General features: G+C 44.5%; 1 protein-coding gene across 7 annotated transcripts in view; it reads right to left on the bottom strand.

Annotated features, from left to right (window-relative positions):
* Positions 1-17,276, bottom strand: part of SCNN1B (sodium channel epithelial 1 subunit beta) — a 57,800-nt gene that overhangs the window by 14,789 nt on the left and 25,735 nt on the right. For 4 of the 7 annotated variants that reach the window (XM_036916965.2, XM_036916964.2, XM_036916963.2 and 1 more), the window contains exons 2-4: positions 4,263-4,581; positions 2,419-2,680; positions 1,207-1,397 (exon numbers count right to left, since the gene is read on the bottom strand). In XM_036916965.2, the coding sequence (XP_036772860.2) occupies positions 1,207-1,397; positions 2,419-2,680; positions 4,263-4,573 (764 nt within the window). In that variant the 5' untranslated portion in view covers positions 4,574-4,581. Of the gene's footprint in view, positions 1-1,206; positions 1,398-2,418; positions 2,681-4,262; positions 4,624-17,276 lie in introns of all 7 variants that reach the window. The other 3 variants (XM_057487035.1, XM_057487031.1, XM_057487034.1) reach the window with 2 other exon arrangements.

Raw genomic sequence — 17,276 nt, 5'->3', positions numbered from 1 at the left:
ATTCTGATTCACAGAGTGGGGCCAGGTGTGCAGCTTTGCCTGCCTGGTGGGCCTTGATACCCTGACACTACCTGCAAAATGCCTGCCCATGCACACCAGGGCCTTTTGTGGGGCAGAGAGTTCACACCTTCCAGCAGATTCTCAGTAGAGCTTCTTGAAGTTTCATGAATTGAGACAGCTGGGCTGAGGCCACAGTCCCTGGGAGGGTGAAACTAGAAGCCTGTTTGTCTAAGGTGGAAAGACTCAGAAAATGCCTTGTTCTCCAGAGGCCTGAAGTAGAAGAATGTGAAACCCCCAGATGGGGAGCACAGGGCATTTCTGGCACACAGGACTGGGGGAAGCCTGCAGGGGCAAGGTGGTGTGGCCCCCCCACACCTGGAGGCCCAGCCGCGAGGCCCTGGAGGGGCCCTGGGGCCTCAGCAGCTCTGCCTGAGCCCAGCCCCTGCTCCTGCATGGTCCTGCCACCTGAGCCTGCAGCCCCCCACTGGCTACCCCCGAGATGGGGCTGGAGCTTGGCTCTCAGGCCCGGGCCTTGGATTGTCAGGAACTGGGGAGGTGAAGGAAGTGGGGGTCTGAGGGCCCACTGTAAGGGAACCCAGACTTTTGGGGTAATGTTATTCTCATTCTGCCATCTTCTCAACATTGGGGTTTTTAGGAAAAACACTATCACAGCGAACACCTGCTGGGCCCTGTCCTAAGTGTTGACAGGGGCAGGTCAGTTACCCTTCTGAGTCCTCTGGGAGGCCCGCGTGATGAAGGAGGAGAAAACAGGGCAGCAGATACTGGGGTGCCCATCCAGACTCCCCAGCCTCTGGGTGCTGGAGGCGAACAGCTCACAGCTACCCTTTCTCCACCCCCCTTGTCTGGGAAGTTAGGGGACCCTTCGCCACCCTCCTGAGGTGGCACATAGCCAATGAGTGAGCACTGGGGGCTGGCCCGGAGTGCAGTGTAGGCTCCAGATGCCCCCAGGATCAGGCTGGGTCTAGACGTCACCTGAGTGAGATGCATAGGTCTTTCCTCCCTGCTTTCCTTACAGACTTTTCCTAAAGTAATTCTGAAGGACATGGGCCTTTAACACATCCCTGTCTCTGCCTCCAGGAAACTGTTCAGAGACAGAGGCACAGAAAACTGTGGGGCAGGTGGCTGGCAAGCGACTGGCCTGGGCTGTGTACCCTGGCAAGCCTGTGGGCCTGGGGCGGCTCTCACCTGTAGCTGCAGGGCTCTGCCCCGAACAAGCAGGCCAGGATCAGCTGCTCAGCCGGGTAGCCCATCTTCACCAACTCCTGGGATGGCACCTGGGAGAAGATGTTGGTGGCCTGCAGCAGGTACCACTCTGTCACTGCCTGGGTGATACTGGTGAAGTTCCGGAAGGTGCACACAGTCCCATTGAGGCTGCACTGGAGGAGCCGAGAGGGGTTCTTGTGGGTGCAGGGACAGCTGGCAGGGCCCCAGCCACTGCCCCAAGGGCAAGAGCAGTGAGTTCCCCACCAGCCATCCTTCCTCTGGCTGTACCTTGGTGTTGGGTCTGCCAGGGGCTGGGCAGGTGGGGAACAGCTTACACTCACACTCACAATGTTCAGAGGCTGTTGCCTCACACACAGCTGCAGGATCACAAGGACTCACACATACAGCCACCAGCCACCCCCGTATGCAGGGGTGCATACGCCCATGCACACACAAGTATACAAATACATGCACATGTACACACTCAGACACCCACAGCTATATGATGTCATGGTCACAAATATGCACATGCATACCCACATGCCCCCAAGCCCACATACCTAGACTCATCAAGTAACACCACACTCCTGCTTACGTGGGCACATGTACAGACACACTCGGGCCCTCCAACTTCCTGACTTCTGAGCCTGCAGCTCAGGACTGGCCAATCTTGAGAGCCATCCTCCAGCCCACAGTGATTGGTTAAGGGATGAGCATGTGACCTGATGAGTCAGTCCCAGGACTTTTGCACAGGCTACAGGAAAGAGGAGCTCTGTTTCTGGGAAAAGTGCTGAGCTAGGGTGGGGTGGGAGTGGTGTCTGGCATTGCAGGACCCTCTGCATGGAAAGAACCTGCCAGAGAGTGAAGTCAGTCAAGAGAAAAGCTGAACCAAAATGGAAAGAGAGAGGGAGCCCTGATGACAGTCATACCTGAGTCCAGTGTCTTCCTGGACTTTTCTGTATATGAGCCAATGAATTCCTTGTATTGCTTAAGTTACTGTGAACTGGGTCACTGACATCCAAGAGTGTCTTGACTAACATACTAGTTATTTCTATTTTTTAAAAAAGCTTTGAAAACATACAAAATTAAGCACTGGCTTCTAGCTTGCCTTTCCTCCAGCAAGACTCAGATTATTACTCCCTTCAGCCTCACTGGATAGGGCCCAGTGCTTGACATGTGTTGGGCCCCACTTACTAGTTTCATGGCTACTTTGCACCCCTGGGTACTGCAGGTCCTTCTGCTTGATGAACCATTGTGGTTGTCCCCAAAGAGGTCAAGGACCACTGGGTGGTGGGGGTTCTGCTCATTGATAAGGACCAGGGGCGTGTGGCTCCAGATGGTGAAGTTCAGGGCACTGGTGGCATTGGCATGGCTTGACTCAGGAGACAAGATCCTCTCTAGGACCGCGTCCATCAGTTCATCCAGGTCCTTCAGCAGATGCTTGACTTTGGAATACCTGGGTGGGAGGCAGGGCCAGTCATGTGGGCGAGGGGCAGCTGTGAGGCAGAGCAACTGGCAGTCTGGGATCCCCTCCTACTCTAGCATGGCTGCCACCGCTTGTGAGAAGAATGCCCTGCCCAAGCATCCACTTCTCTACCCACCCACCCAGGCCTCCATGCATCCTTCCACCCACCCACTCACTCATTCATTTACCAAATGTTTAGTGAGCATCTGCTATGTGCCAGCTACTGTGCAAGGCACAGAGGATATAATAGCAAACAAGACAGACCGGGTCTCTTTCCTTAAGAAAAATGAAATTCTAGCTACTGTCAAGCTTGGTGGGTCATTGCATGGGCTCTGGGGTTGAATCTTGACATGATGCTTAACAGCAGTATGACCTTAGGCAAGTTAATGCCTCAGGTTCTCTTCTCTTATCTATAAAATGGGGGGATTAAAATATTTACTTAGGGACTTGTTTGGAGGGTTCTATGAGGTGTTGCTGATAAGCACTTGGAGTAGTGCCTGGACAGAATGTTGTTGCTGTAATTATTAAGGGTTTTCTTGAGTAGCTCCAAGCACCCACCTGCACAAACAGGAGCCCTATTACTAGAAAAATGGGAATTTCTGATCAGTGGAAATGTAACCATGAAGTATGATTTCCCTTCAGGGAATTTCTTTTGTACAAGAATGTTCTCTGTGATTCAGGCACACTGGCCCTTCTTTCAATTCCTTGAATGGGTCAAGTCCAATCTCACCCCAGGGCCTTCGCACACGCTGTGTCCTCCACTTGAGGCATTCTCTTTATTTCGCCTGGCTAAATTCTACCCATTCCTTGGGGCATTTTTTCTGACTGACCCCATGCCTCTCCTCAACCCTTAGTTAGGTGCCCTGATGTGTTCCCTTCATGGGCCTTGCATCAAGTGGTTAAACAGTAGCAACTCAGACCAGGCCTGTGTTCAAATCCCACAGTTGCTCACTGCATGCCTCTGGGCAAGTTCCCTCATCAATCCGAATCTGTTTCCTGATCTATAAATTCAGGCTACTACAGTAGCATCCACCTCTAGGGTGGTTGTGTGGATAAGAATTACATAAATCTCCCAAAGGACATTCAACCCACTGCCTGGCAATTTATAAGCACTCAATGCATGGTTGCTATATATTTTTTATCATCACAATTATAATTAATTTAATACTTACAGAAAAAAAGATTACTGTCTATTTTTTTCTGGTAGGCTGTGAAGAGGAGAGGGACTTTGTTTTATTCACTGATGTATTCCTGCTGAAGTGCCTGCACTGGTACATAGAGCCTGGTACATAGCAGGTGCTCAATGAATACACGTTGACACAATAATAGGCACGGGGGTGTCAGAAGGCAGGACTGCCAGATATTTCTTAGGTTCTCTTTAAACCTTCAAGTTTATGAATTTTGTATCTCACTTGCTGAAAAGGGATGAAAGCAAAGAGGAAAAGAAAAAGAGAAGGAGAAAGGAAGAAGGGAAGGAGAGGGAGGAAGGAAAGGAAAAGCGGCAAGAAGGAAAATAACAGCAGAAGAGAAGCCACACCGCGGAGGGCGGCGGAGCGCTGCAGGGACCACCCACCGGAAGGGGCTGGCGTTGCAGATAGTGACGGCCGGGAAGTCCATGGTCTTGAAGCCGATAGACAGGGAGACGCTGACCTCCCAGTTCAGGTAGGTCCTGATGAAGACTCCCCACTGCCAGCAGACGAGGGCGGCGAAGAGCAGGGTGAGCACGAACCACATGGCCTTCTTCTTGGGCCCCTCGCAGATAATGCGCTTGGGGCCGTGGGTGTTTGTGTTGTTGCAGTACCACACCAGCAGCTCCTTGTAGGTGTAGCCGGGGCCCTTCTGCAGCCGGTGCAGGCACTTCAGCAGGTACTTCTTCACTTGCATCCTGGCACCTGCACAGACCCAGGAAAGCTGCACCAGGTATGACAGCAGCCCTGCAGCCCAGGATGACCCAGTCATGGCAGAGCATGGGCCTTGGCGACAGGGCTGCCCACCCTGGCTCTCCTTCCTTCTCTCCCTTCCTGCCATCATTCATTCATCCATTATCCATCCATCCATCCATCCATCCATCCATCCATCACCCATCCATCATCCATCCATCCATCCATCCATTCATCCATCCACCCATCATCCATCTATCATCCATCCATCATCCATCATCCATCCATTATCCATTCATCCATGCATGCATCCATCATCCATCCATGCATCCATTCTTCCATCATCCATCTATCATCCATCCAACCATCCATCTATCATCCATCCATCCATCCATCCATCCATCAATCCATCAATCCATCCATCCATCCATCCATCCATCCATCCATCCATCCATCCATCCAACCACAAGCATTTACTGAGTACCTACTGGATGCCAGGCACTGAATTAATCCCTATGGACTCAATAATGAACAAAACAAACAAGGTTTCTGCCCTCTGGGAATTTCCAGTCTAGTGGACAAGTTACTTAAACTCACAACTCCTTAGGTACTCCACCTGTAAAATGGGGATAATTGTATCTAGTTTACAGAGTTGGCGAGAAGGTGAAATTAGGTGATGAGTAAAAAGTTTTAAATACAGTGCCTAGCACAGATTGAGTGCTCAGTATGTTAGCAACCATTATCACAAGCTGTAAGAGAGTGAGACAGATGATAATCAAATGACCCATCAAAAATGCATAGCTACAAAATGTGATAAGAAGGACTAGGACTTTGTCCTTTGAGACCTCAGAGGCAGTAAAGGCTGCTGGTTAAGAATAAGGACACTGGAGCTGAAATGTCTGATTTTGAATCTCAGCTCTTCCACTTTCTAGCTGTGTGACTTTGAGCATACCACTTTCTCTGTGCCTCAATTTCCTCATCTGTAAAATGGGAATAATAACAGCCTCTCCTGCTTGTGGTGAAGACTGAATGAAAATATGTAGAGTGTGAGTTAATGCTGGCACTTAAGAGTCATCTCCCTGGCTCTGATGTTTCCTTGGGTGAACTGCCCCTCTCTCCATCTCAGTGGGTATAAATTGCCAGACTGACCTCCACCTCAGTCTGGGGATGCTCACATGACCCCAGTTTGGACTATTGGGATTCAATTCTGTTACTTTATGCTAGAATAATTGAGGAAGACTTCCTTTTGGCTACGACTACTAAGCTGGAGGTATTTGGTACCACAAATGGGGAGACTGCCTGAGAATAAAGCCAACACAGAGGAAGATAGGGTGGTAAGATAGAGAGAGAGATTTCTGACATCATTTGAACACCTGGATCCAGCCATTTCCGAAGTCAGTTATTCCTGGGCTCATCAGATATGGGAACTAACACATTTTCTTTCTTACTTATGCTGATCCAAACTGGGTGTCTGTCATTTGCAAACATTAGAATCTTAACAGAAAAATAATTCACCTTGTATCCTGTGTCATACTTCTGCCTGCAGCTTCTCACTCCCGTGAGATCATATGCCCTCTGAGGGTAGCAGCTCTGTGTCTCCCACAAGCCCACACAATGCCTGAAACTTGTCTGAACAGTGAAACGAATAATGCCAGACCTTTATCTAAACAGAGATCTTAAATTTGCCCAAGGATGTTCACTCCTGACCTAATTTTCTGATAGTCACATCCCTCACCTTCCTGGCCAGAGCATTAAAGGCTTTCCCCTCTAACTCCAATGTCTCTGATCTCTGACGGAAATCAAGCTCAGTGCACCTACCTGCCCAGGACATCATGGCTGTAAGACAGATGTTCCCAGACTAACCCAACTCCCATCTTTCTCCAGAGGGCCCATTCCCTGCTCTGGGATCATAAAGTAATAATAGTGATAAGAGCAACATCAAAGTACTGCATGTTTACCATGATTCAGGTACTGCAAGGTGCTTCATATATTATTTCGTTCTTATACATTATTATCCACAACTAGAAACTTGGAAAGAACTGGGACTTCCTCTCTCTTGTGTAGTCCAACATCCCAAGACCTAATAGGTGAAGAGCACAGGAGGCAACAAGGACTAGCTGTGGAACAAACAGACAGAGGGCCTCTCTGATGCCTACCATTTTCCATTCTCATTTAATCATTCTGCTTCTGTCAAGGAGAAATATCAACTTGGTAAGAACAAGTCCTTAATGTCTATTTAACTCCTCCTAATCTAGTTTAAAAATGAGGCCTTAGACACAGAGCCTTGCCAGGCAATAGTATTTAGTTAGAATGAATAAACAGGATTCTGTTTTCACTGGGTTTATTTTTAAGAGGGGTCTTCTACCTATGCCAAGGGATTCTGGCTTTTGATTTAGGTTCATAAATATACTTAGGTAAAAAAAAGAGAGAGACATACACTTAAAGAAAAATATTCAGGAAACAACAGTATTACATGCAGCAAAAACTATGCCAATGATAGGCAAATGACAGAAGTTTGTTGAGTACCGACTTAACTCGTAACTCGTTTGTTCCCTTGGGCCATTAGCCAAGTAAAAATCAATAAATGCTACAAACAATTTTATGTTGTTCCTGTCAGATTTCACCCCCATGTGACAGATGGTCTCTGTTCAGAAGGGACACACAGCTTGTGTAGAAAAGTTTACAGCTTAACCCAACCTCAAGAAGCAAAGTGGAGATGGGATCCATGTATGCCATCCACACCTTGGCCTCAAGCTTGCAGTACATGTTCCCTTTAGCAAATGCAAAACAATAATTGTATACATACAGCTGCTTCTGTTTTCTTATAAGAGAAACTTTCAGAGAAAAATTTTTCTTGAGATTTGACACAGTTTCCTGGTGGAAGGATAATTGGGAAGCCAGTACATGTCTCTGCTTACTAGTTTGACAGAAGACATATGAGTGTTATCCATATGGTCAGTTTTCTGAACCTTTGGAATAAGAAGTTGACCCAGGAGTTGTTTTGGGTTTTCAAAAGTTTTTTTCTTTGTTAGCACAGTATTTTTTTTATAATTCCCTTTAAAAAATAACAGCTTTATTGACATGTAATTCACACACCATACAACTCATCCATATGAAGTATAGAATTCAGTGGATTTTATTATAATCACAGAGTTGTTCAACCATCACTATGATCAGCTTAAAACATTTTCACCTTCCCCCCAAAAAACTCTGTCTATTAGCATTCACTCCCCATTCCTACCTCTGCCCTCCCCAGCCTCAGGAAACCACTGATGTATTTTCTGTCTCTATAGATTTGCCTATCTGGACATTTCAAATAAATGGAACCATACATTATGTGGTCTTTTGTGACTGGTCTCTTTCACTTAGCATAATGTTTGCAAGGTTCATCCATGGTGTAGCATGTATCAGTGCTTCATTTCTTTTTATTGCTGAAAAATATTCCACAGTATGGATATACCACATTAATTTATCCATCCATCAGTTGTTTTTACTTTTTGGCAATTTTTAGTAATACTGCTATGAATAGTCTTGTACAAATTTTTGTGTTGGATATATGTTCTCATTTCTCTTGGGTATATACCTAGGAGTGGATGTACCCACTGAGTCATATGGTAATCCTATGTTGAACCTTTTGAAGAACTGACAGACTATTTTCCAAATGGCTACACTACTTTACAATTCTACCAGCAGTGTATAAGGCTTCCAATTTCTCCACATCCTCTTCCATTTTCCTTTATAAAAATTATTATAGCCATCCTGGTGGGTGTGAAATAGTATCTTATTCTAGTTTTGATTTACACTTTCCTGATAGCCAATGATGTTGACCATCTCTTCGGGTACTACTGGCCAATAGATTAATTATATAGCCAATATATCTTCTTTGGAGAAACAGCTATTCAGGCTTTTGCTCATATTTTAATTCGGTTGTCTTTTATTATTAAGTTGTAAGAGTTGTTTATATAATCTATGTAAGTCCCTTATCACATACAGAATTTTCAAAAATGTTCTTCTATCCTGTGGGTCTTTCACATTCCTCATGGTGTCCTTTGAAGCACAGAAGTTCTTAATTTTGATGATGCCCAATTTATCTATGTTTCTTTTGTTCCTGGTTCTATGGTGTCATATCTAAGAATCTATTGCCTAATCTGAGATCGTAAAGATTTATTCTTAGAGTTTTATAATTTTAGCTTGTATATTTAGGTCTTAGATCAAGTCTGAAATAATTTTTGTATGTGGTGTGACATAGGGGATCAACTTCATCCTTTTGCATGTGGATATCCACTTGTCCCAATGCCAGGACTATTCTTTCCCCATTTAGTTGTCTTGGTACCCTTAGTGATTGTTTAAAAAAATATTACTTAAATTCAAGAAAACCTAAGTAATGGAAAGATATACCATGTTCATGGGTCAGAAGACTCAGTATTGCTAATAATGTCAATCCCAAATTAATCTCTAGAATTAATTCAATCCCAATCAAAAGCCCAGCAGATGGTTCAAAATCAGCAAGCTGATTCTCAACTTTATAAAGAAAAGCAAAAGAACTAAAACAGAAAAAAAAACCCACTTATGAAAAAGAAGAACAAAGTTGAAAGGCATATATTATCTGATATCAAGACTTATTATAAAAAGTACAATAATCAGGACAGTGTACTACAGTTGTAATTATAGACATATTAACCAATGAAATAGGAGAGAGTCCATAAATAGACCTTCAACTGTGCCAAGCTAATTCAACACAGGAAGGATAGTCTTTTCAACAAAAGATGCTGGAAGGAATGGATGTCCCTATAAGAAAAAGTGAATCTCAACTCCTACCCCACACTACACACAAAAATTAACTTGAAATGAATCAGAGATGTAACCACAAGAGCTAAACGGTAAAACATTCAGAAGGATAGGAGGAAATCTGTGCAATCTTGTGGTAAACAAATGTCTTTTAGATAGGACACTAAAGTCAGGAATCATAGAAGAAAAAAACTTAAAAACTGTACTTCATAAAAATTAAAATCTGCTCTTCCAAACACACTGGTAAGAAAATGAAAGAGCAAGTCATTAGGAGAAATTACCTGTAATGCTATATCTGACACAGAATTGTACACAGAATATATCCTTTATATATTCTACAATAAATAATAACATGTACAATCCAACAAAAAAATGGGCAAAAGATTTTAAAAGATACTTCATAAAAGAAGAGATATGAATGGTCCATAAGCACATGAAAAGATGCTTAATATCATTAGTCACTGGGGAAGTGCAAATCAAAACCACAGTGAGACCATTTCTCACCCACTGGAAGGACTGACAGTCCCCAGAGTTTGTGAGGAGGCGGAGCATCAGAACTCTCCTACATGACTGGCTGGAATGCAAAATGGTAAGGTCACTTTGGAAAACAGTTAGGCAGTTTTTCATAAAGTTAAATGGACACATCACATGACGTAGCAATTTCACTTTTATTTATCCAAGAGAAGTGAAAACATACATTCACACAAAGACTTGTAGCTCTATATTCACAGCAGTCTTATTCATTAATAATCCCAAGCTGGAAACAATTCAAATGTCTACCTACAGGTGAGTAAATAAACAAATTGTGGCATATCCATACAGTGGAATACCTATTCAGAAATAAAAAAGGAACCAGCTATCGATACAACAACACAGATAGGTATGAAAAACATCATGCTGAGTAAAAGAGGTTAGACACAGAAGAGTAAATACTACTATATGATTCCATGTAAACGAAGTTCTAGAAAAGACATACTAATCTATAGCAACAGAAAGCAGATCCGTGCTTCCCTGGGCCTGGAGTGAACAGTGGATTGATTAGAAAGGTACACAAGGGAATCTTTTGGAGGTGATGAAAATAGTTTATATCTTGAGTGAGATGGTGGTTAACTGGATGTGTACTTTTGTAAAAACTCATCAAATGCTGTACTTAAAATGGAGGTATTTCATTGTGTGTAATTACATCTAAATAAAGTTTTAATAAAATGCTTAAATCCACTGCCATTTCAAAACTTTGAGAGTTCACATTTAAAAATCTAGATTTTCTTCATCTTTTGAAAAAACCAGAACCATCTGACAGTTGCACCTCATGGCAACATCCTGCTAGAACTGGATGGAGCATGTGTTCCCCAGTCCACCTCAATTCTCCCCATTCCTTATTTTCTTACACTCAGCCCACTTTGCTCATTTTTTTATTCCTTGCTTTGGTTATGCGGCCATCCTACCTTGTGACCCCCTGTAAATTGTAGGTCAGATGCTTTCTTTAATATCCCCTGTTTTATTTTTGCAGTAAAATCTTAATTATCCAAGGTTATCAGGGAATAAGAGCTCAGGGTAGCTGGATTTTTATAGTTAATTGAAGGTTAACCTGAAAATGGATTTGACTCTGGTTATTGAAAAATCTTTCATGTTTGTTTTTGCTAGGGCAGCCCCAGAACATGATGGACTTTCTGTTCCTGTGCATATCAGCAGGGTCAGAGTCATGGTTGGGGCTCACTGTACCAGGCTGGAAATGGTGAAGGACAGTTTTTGGGGAGCAGTCAGAATCTTTGCAGCAGCCAGGGCATACACTGGACATTATTTCTATTTAAATGGAAATATTATGTGAATATCAGGCACTCAGAGTTTGGTCTCTCAATATCAATCCTGACTAAAAGGATCCAGGCCTTCTTAGAAAAATGGCTGATACAAATTTTGGTGCAGGAAATGTACAAGATGAGCCTGGGATATCTTACACCAGAAAGCAAAGGAAGGTATCAAAGATCACTGGGGTTGGTCTAAAGGATTCCTTGAAGGGGTGCTCACTGGCAAAGATGGGACAATTTGAGAATCTTAAAAAAATTTTTTAATTAATAGAAATATTAAGTGCATAAAAAAAATCCATCAGTTCACAATAACACAAAAAAAAGGGAACGAGTCAGTAGAATATTAATGTTATTAGTAAATGGGTCCTGTTCAGGTCAGTTTGCCTGCCATTTGGGGGGCCCTGGCAGCTATCATGTTCAATACACTCCTTTATTTACTGCAGGTCTACAAATTTCAGTGCAAAAGCCAGGCTGTCATGTTTTTGTATGACCCTCAAGCTAAGAATGGTTTGTGTGTTTTTAAAGAGTTGTAAAAAAGAAAAAAAAATACCCCCAAATATGAATTAACTCAATGTTTCCCAAACATGAACCATTTTCACATCACTTTCACAATTTTTGATAAACTTGTGGAGCATTGTATCATTATACATTACATGTAACAACACCACCTCAGCTCACTGTTTTTGCTTAAAAACAATTCAGCCTTGTCCCATGCAATACAATGGATACTAAACAACACTATGCTGTGAATAAGTCTGATGTGCTAAGCCATTTTTTTTAAATTAGTTTTATTTTGGTATCATTAATCTACAATAACATGAAGGACATTATGTTTTCTAGGCTCTCCCCTTCACCAAGTCCCCCCCACATATCCGTTCACAGTCACTGTCCATCAACATAGTAAGATGCTGTAAAATCACTACTTGTCTTCTCTGTGTTGCACAGCCCTCCCCGTGCCCCCCCCACACTATACATGCTAATCATAATGCCCCCTTTCTTTTTTCCCACCCTTATCCCTCCCTTCCCACCTGTCCTCCCCAGTCCCTTTCCCTTTGGTAACTGTTAGTCCATTCTTGGGTTCTGTGCTTCTGCTGCTGTTTTGTTCCTTCAGTTTTCTTTTGTTCTTATACTCCACATATGAGTGAAATCATTTGGTACTTGTCTTTCTCCGCCTGGCTTATTTCACTGAGCATAATACCCTCTAGCTCCATCCATGTTGTTGCAAATGGTAGGATCTGTTTTTTTCTTATAGCTGAGTAATATTCCATTGTGTATATGTACCACATCTTCTTTATCCATTCATCTACTGATGGACAGTTAGGTTGCTTCCATATCTGTGCTAAGCCATTTTTTCCTGTTTTTAAAATAATGTCACTATTTTAAAAAGGGTTCCTCCTAAAAGAGGACCTTAAAATCATCTTGCTTATCACTTTTCAGGAAATTCTCTGTTAAATGTTTTCTAACTGGTTCCTCAAAAAAACTAAAAATAGCAATATCATATGACCCAGTAATTCCACTTCTAGGAATTAGCCCAAAGAAAACATAATCCCTGATCTAAAAAGATATATGCGTGCCTACATTTATTGCCACATTATTTACAATAGCCAAGACATAGAAGCAACCACAGGGTCTAACAATAGATGAATGGATAAAGAAGATGTGGTACTTATACACAATGGAATATTATTTAGCCATAAAAAAGATATCTTGCCATTTGCAACAACATGGACAGACCTGGAGGGTATTATGTTCAGTGAAATAAGCCAGGCAGAGAAAGACAAATACGACCCTCTTATTTGTGGAATATAAAAACAAAACAAAGCAAAATGAATAAAATAGCAGTAGACTCATAGACACTGAGAAGTGACTGGTGGTTACCATGGTGGGGTGGTTTGGGATGGGTGGATGGGGAGGATGAGGGGGATAAAAGGGCACAAAAATCTCAATCATAATGTAAGATGGTCACAGGGATAGTAGTACAGCATGGAGAATATAGCCAGATTCTGTAACATCTTCCTATGTTGACAGATTGTAATGTACTAGTGGTGGGAGGATTTAATCATATGGGGAGCTGTTGAACCACTGTGTTGTTTACTTGAAACCACTAAGACTGTATAATGATATTTCAATTAAAAAAGAAGTTTTCTACCTGGGTGAAGCATATCATTTCTTCCAAGCCTTTCCACATGTATCTGCAGGATACGCATTTCATGGAGAACAAAACTAGAGAACAGGGACTTACCCAGGGTCACAGTGAGGCAGAGGCAGATCTGGAAATAGAAACCATGTCACCTGGCTTCCAGCCACCTCTCACCCACCCACTTGATAGGACATCTCATCTCTTGTACCCATTCTAGTGGGTGTTGGAGAAATCTGCTGTGTAGCAATGGGACTGGCTGCCTCCTCTATGTGCACATATGCACCTTATTTGTCCAAGGCTGTGGTTCCCTGACATCTAAAGGTCCTCTCATAAAGCCAAACTCAGTGTGACTAATGGAAGCAATAAAAAAGGTATTTCCTCCTAGAGGCCTCTAGGAAGGGAGACACAATGGTCTTACTCGAGCTGATCAGAGACAGGGAAGCCTGCCAAAGTAGACATTAAGTGAGAGAAAAGAAAGGTCACAACAATATATGAAGTTTGCATGCATTTGTGTGAAAAAAAGCAGGGGAACAGGGTTTGAACTGCATGGGTCCACTTATATGTGGATATTTTTCAATAAATATCCTGGAGAAAGTTTTGGAGATTTGGAACAATTAAAAAAACATTTTCTACTTTACTGTAAGGATACAGTATATAATACATATACAAAAGAGATGTTACTCGACTGCTTACCTTCTGGGTAAGGCTTCCTGCCAATAGCAGGCTATTAATAGTTCAGTTTTGGGAGAGTCAAAAGTTATATGTGGGTTTTTGACTGTACAGTGTTTGTGGGTGAGAGGCTTAACCCCTGTGTTGTTCAAGGGTCAACTGTAGAAATATTTAGTCATGCGTACATGGCCTGTCTCCAAAAGGTTACACTAGAAAGTGGGAACATGAGTTAACATTAAGAGGGAGAACTCGGTAGCTGGGGGCACAAGCAAAGAAGGAGACTTAAAAAATTTATTACTCCCTTTGCATCTTTGGACCATATTAAAGTTTAATCTATTCATTTACCCAGTCAGTCAATATTTATTAAGCACTGACTGTGTACTCAGCACTGTCCTAGGGGCTGACCATCCATCAGTAAATTTTTTAAAAAAAGAAAGAAACCCCAGCCTTTGTGTTGCTTACATGCCCTTTAGGAGAGAGAAAAAAAAATATGAAAAAGAGCAATTACATTTGAAAATGTATGCTGATTAGAGTTAGGCCAAAAAAGAATCTGATACACAGAGATTAAAACGGTTTGTAACACCAGGTATTGGACAAGCTTTGGGGATGGTTTAAGTTGGTACCATCATTTGGAAGGTAACCTGGCAATTCCTATTGCGTTTAAAATGGAACATCTCTGACTGAACAGTTCCACTTCTCACCTGCATGGGCTTGCACGCATGTGTGTGTGTGTGTGTGTGTGTGTGTGTGTGTGTGTGTGTGCGCGCGCGCACATGCGCGCACAGTAAGGAACTGGAAACCACTTCACGGCCTGGAACAAAAGGCTGCTGTGCGGAGGATGGACACAAGAGCACAGAGGCAAATCAATAGCAGCCGCGTGGCAGGCCTGCTGTTGGCATTTGGAACAGAGCAGTCCCGACAGGGGTGCCTGGAGTGGGTGAGGTGAGCCCAGGTGTTAATGATATTGGCCTTTGGGTGTCCAGGCTGGGTGGGGGCAGCACCCGCCCCCACTGCTGTCAGCCGCAAGCCATTCTGTCCCTTTGTTGTAGTGCATGATACAAATAAGCCCATTCTCTGTCCACCAAGACAGGAGAAAGGTCGGACTGGTTTAGAAGGGCCTGAACGTTTGTTCCGGCCCCAACCTGCTAAGAACTTATGGCAATGTCATGCTGAGGTCACCTCTGAGTTCTCAGTGGCAGGGCCATGGATGGGTCATCCTCCTCTGTCCCTGTGGTGGCACGCTGCACCCCATGGAGATGTCCTTTGGGGTCACTGCTCCATATTTTGGGGGTGTCAGGGCAACGTGGGGATATGTTGGTAGGTGTCTCGCTGTTTCACTCTGTGGTGGGGCGATGATGGACTCACCCTTTCATTCTATGGGGCAGGAAGCCCACTCAGAGGGTGATGAGGAATTCCCATCCACAGCACAGGCGAGTGCATCCCACGGCTGTCAATAGGTCACCAGGGTGTCTGACCTTAATGACACAGAAGTGACTTACATTCCCATCAGAGGATGGATGGCACAGGGCTTGGGATCCAGACTCCACTCAAGTTGTGGTTTTGCTATTTCCTTAGGGGAGGGCCTCAGTCCATGACAGTAATAGCCTAGCCCCTCCAAGTCTTAATTTTCTCATCTGTAAAATGGGGATGTAGTACTTGCCCGATAGCTTATTGTCAGGATTCAATGAGGTAATGCATGGGAAGCACCCTGCACAGTGCCTGACACACAGTAAGTCTTGCTAAATGGTGGCTGCTATTACTATTTTATGCAAGGAACAGAGTTATTTACGATGATCCTGGTGTGTTGGGACTGTCATTCATGCAGAAATGACTTGTCATTATTGTGGGACTAAGTCCTTCTCTGGCAGGGAAATCCCACAGTCTCCAAGATCCCCAATAGCTGGCAACTGGCCCTCCCAGACAACTTCTATAAAGAGCTGCACCTAAACCCAGCCTGCCTGGCACCAGCAGCCATGTACACATCCTGTGTATGCTGCCCACTGACAAGGCCATTTTCCATTCCTGCCCCATATGAAGGAAGACCCAATGGTCTGGGGGTCCTTGCCCTAGAATGAAGCCCTCACCACCTCAGCAGGTGCCCTGGCCCCTGCATATCTGTCTGCAGGGTGATGGGCAGCCTGGGAGATCAGAAACATCTCTGTGTTGCTGACTCTGGCTTGTGGGTTTCCCTATAAAGCCCGTTCCTTAACCAGACCTTGTGGTGCTATAGGTTTACCCCACAGCCCCGCACAGCTGTGCCAGCCCTCACAGATGCAGGAGGAGAGGGCAGAACGTGGATCTGGAGTACAGAATCCCTTCCTTCTGTGCTAACTGTAAACTCCTGGGAAAGAAGGGGTGTGGGCTCCCTGTGGAAGGCTGGGGGGCCGAGGACCCCACCGCATGCACTCTCCTCCCTGCACCTTCTTTAAAACCCAGAACATCCTGCAGATGACTCAGGTGCCAGCATTCTCCCTTCATCCCCAGGTGAAATGAAACCATTTTTCCTGCAGAGGTCAATTAGGACATGAACTTTGTGATCTGGGGTGTTGGGAAAGGAGGGGAACCTGGTGGGTCAGCATTGCAGGCACTGAACATGACCCCTGAGAGCTAAAAACAGAGCAGTGACCCTGGCAGAAGCCAGAGTGCCATTTGGGCAAAGCACGTGGAGCAGAGATCTACCACCATCTTCACCCCAACTCTACGCCAGCCTTGATCCTGCCCACCTGCCAGCTTGAAGCAGCCCTGCTGTGCCAGTCTGGCTGGTCCTGGGATGCCAGGTGAGCTCTTAGAGCTGCTGCTGGACATAAAGTACATGCTGCACCTTGCAGAGAATATGTCCCACAGTCCTTGGAAAACTTAGTCTGGTCTCCAGACATGAAGCCATAACTGAGCTTCCCACCACCTCCAGTTTCCTGGAGGCCTGGAGTACAGGGGGCCCTGTTGCTCAGAGCTCAGCACATCAGACACCCTCGCCCCTCAGGCACTACACAAAAAGCAGGTTGCAGGGTCCAAAAGAGAGGCATTTGGGAGGAGATGCTCTGTCAACACCTCACGGTGGGCTGATGCTCCCAGTGGTAACAAGGCACCTGTGGCCCCAGGCATGGCTGTTGACATCTGCTTTTCTCCCTAACCATGGTGGGCGGTGTGTGTGGGGGTACCAAGAGTAACTGTGTAGGTGGGGCGTTAGAGTAGAAGGGTAGAAGCTGAAGTCCAGCCCATGATCTCCTTGCCCAGTGGTGGGCCCCAGGGGCTGCAGCCACACAGAGGGACACATTTTTCTAATTCACTCGAAGGTGTCATCTGGG

Source organism: Manis pentadactyla, chromosome 10, assembly GCF_030020395.1.
Source record: "Manis pentadactyla isolate mManPen7 chromosome 10, mManPen7.hap1, whole genome shotgun sequence".
Classification (NCBI taxonomy): domain Eukaryota; kingdom Metazoa; phylum Chordata; class Mammalia; order Pholidota; family Manidae; genus Manis; species Manis pentadactyla.
The sequence above is the reverse complement of the archived record's forward strand: the minus strand, read 5'-3'. Positions and strand labels throughout refer to the sequence as shown.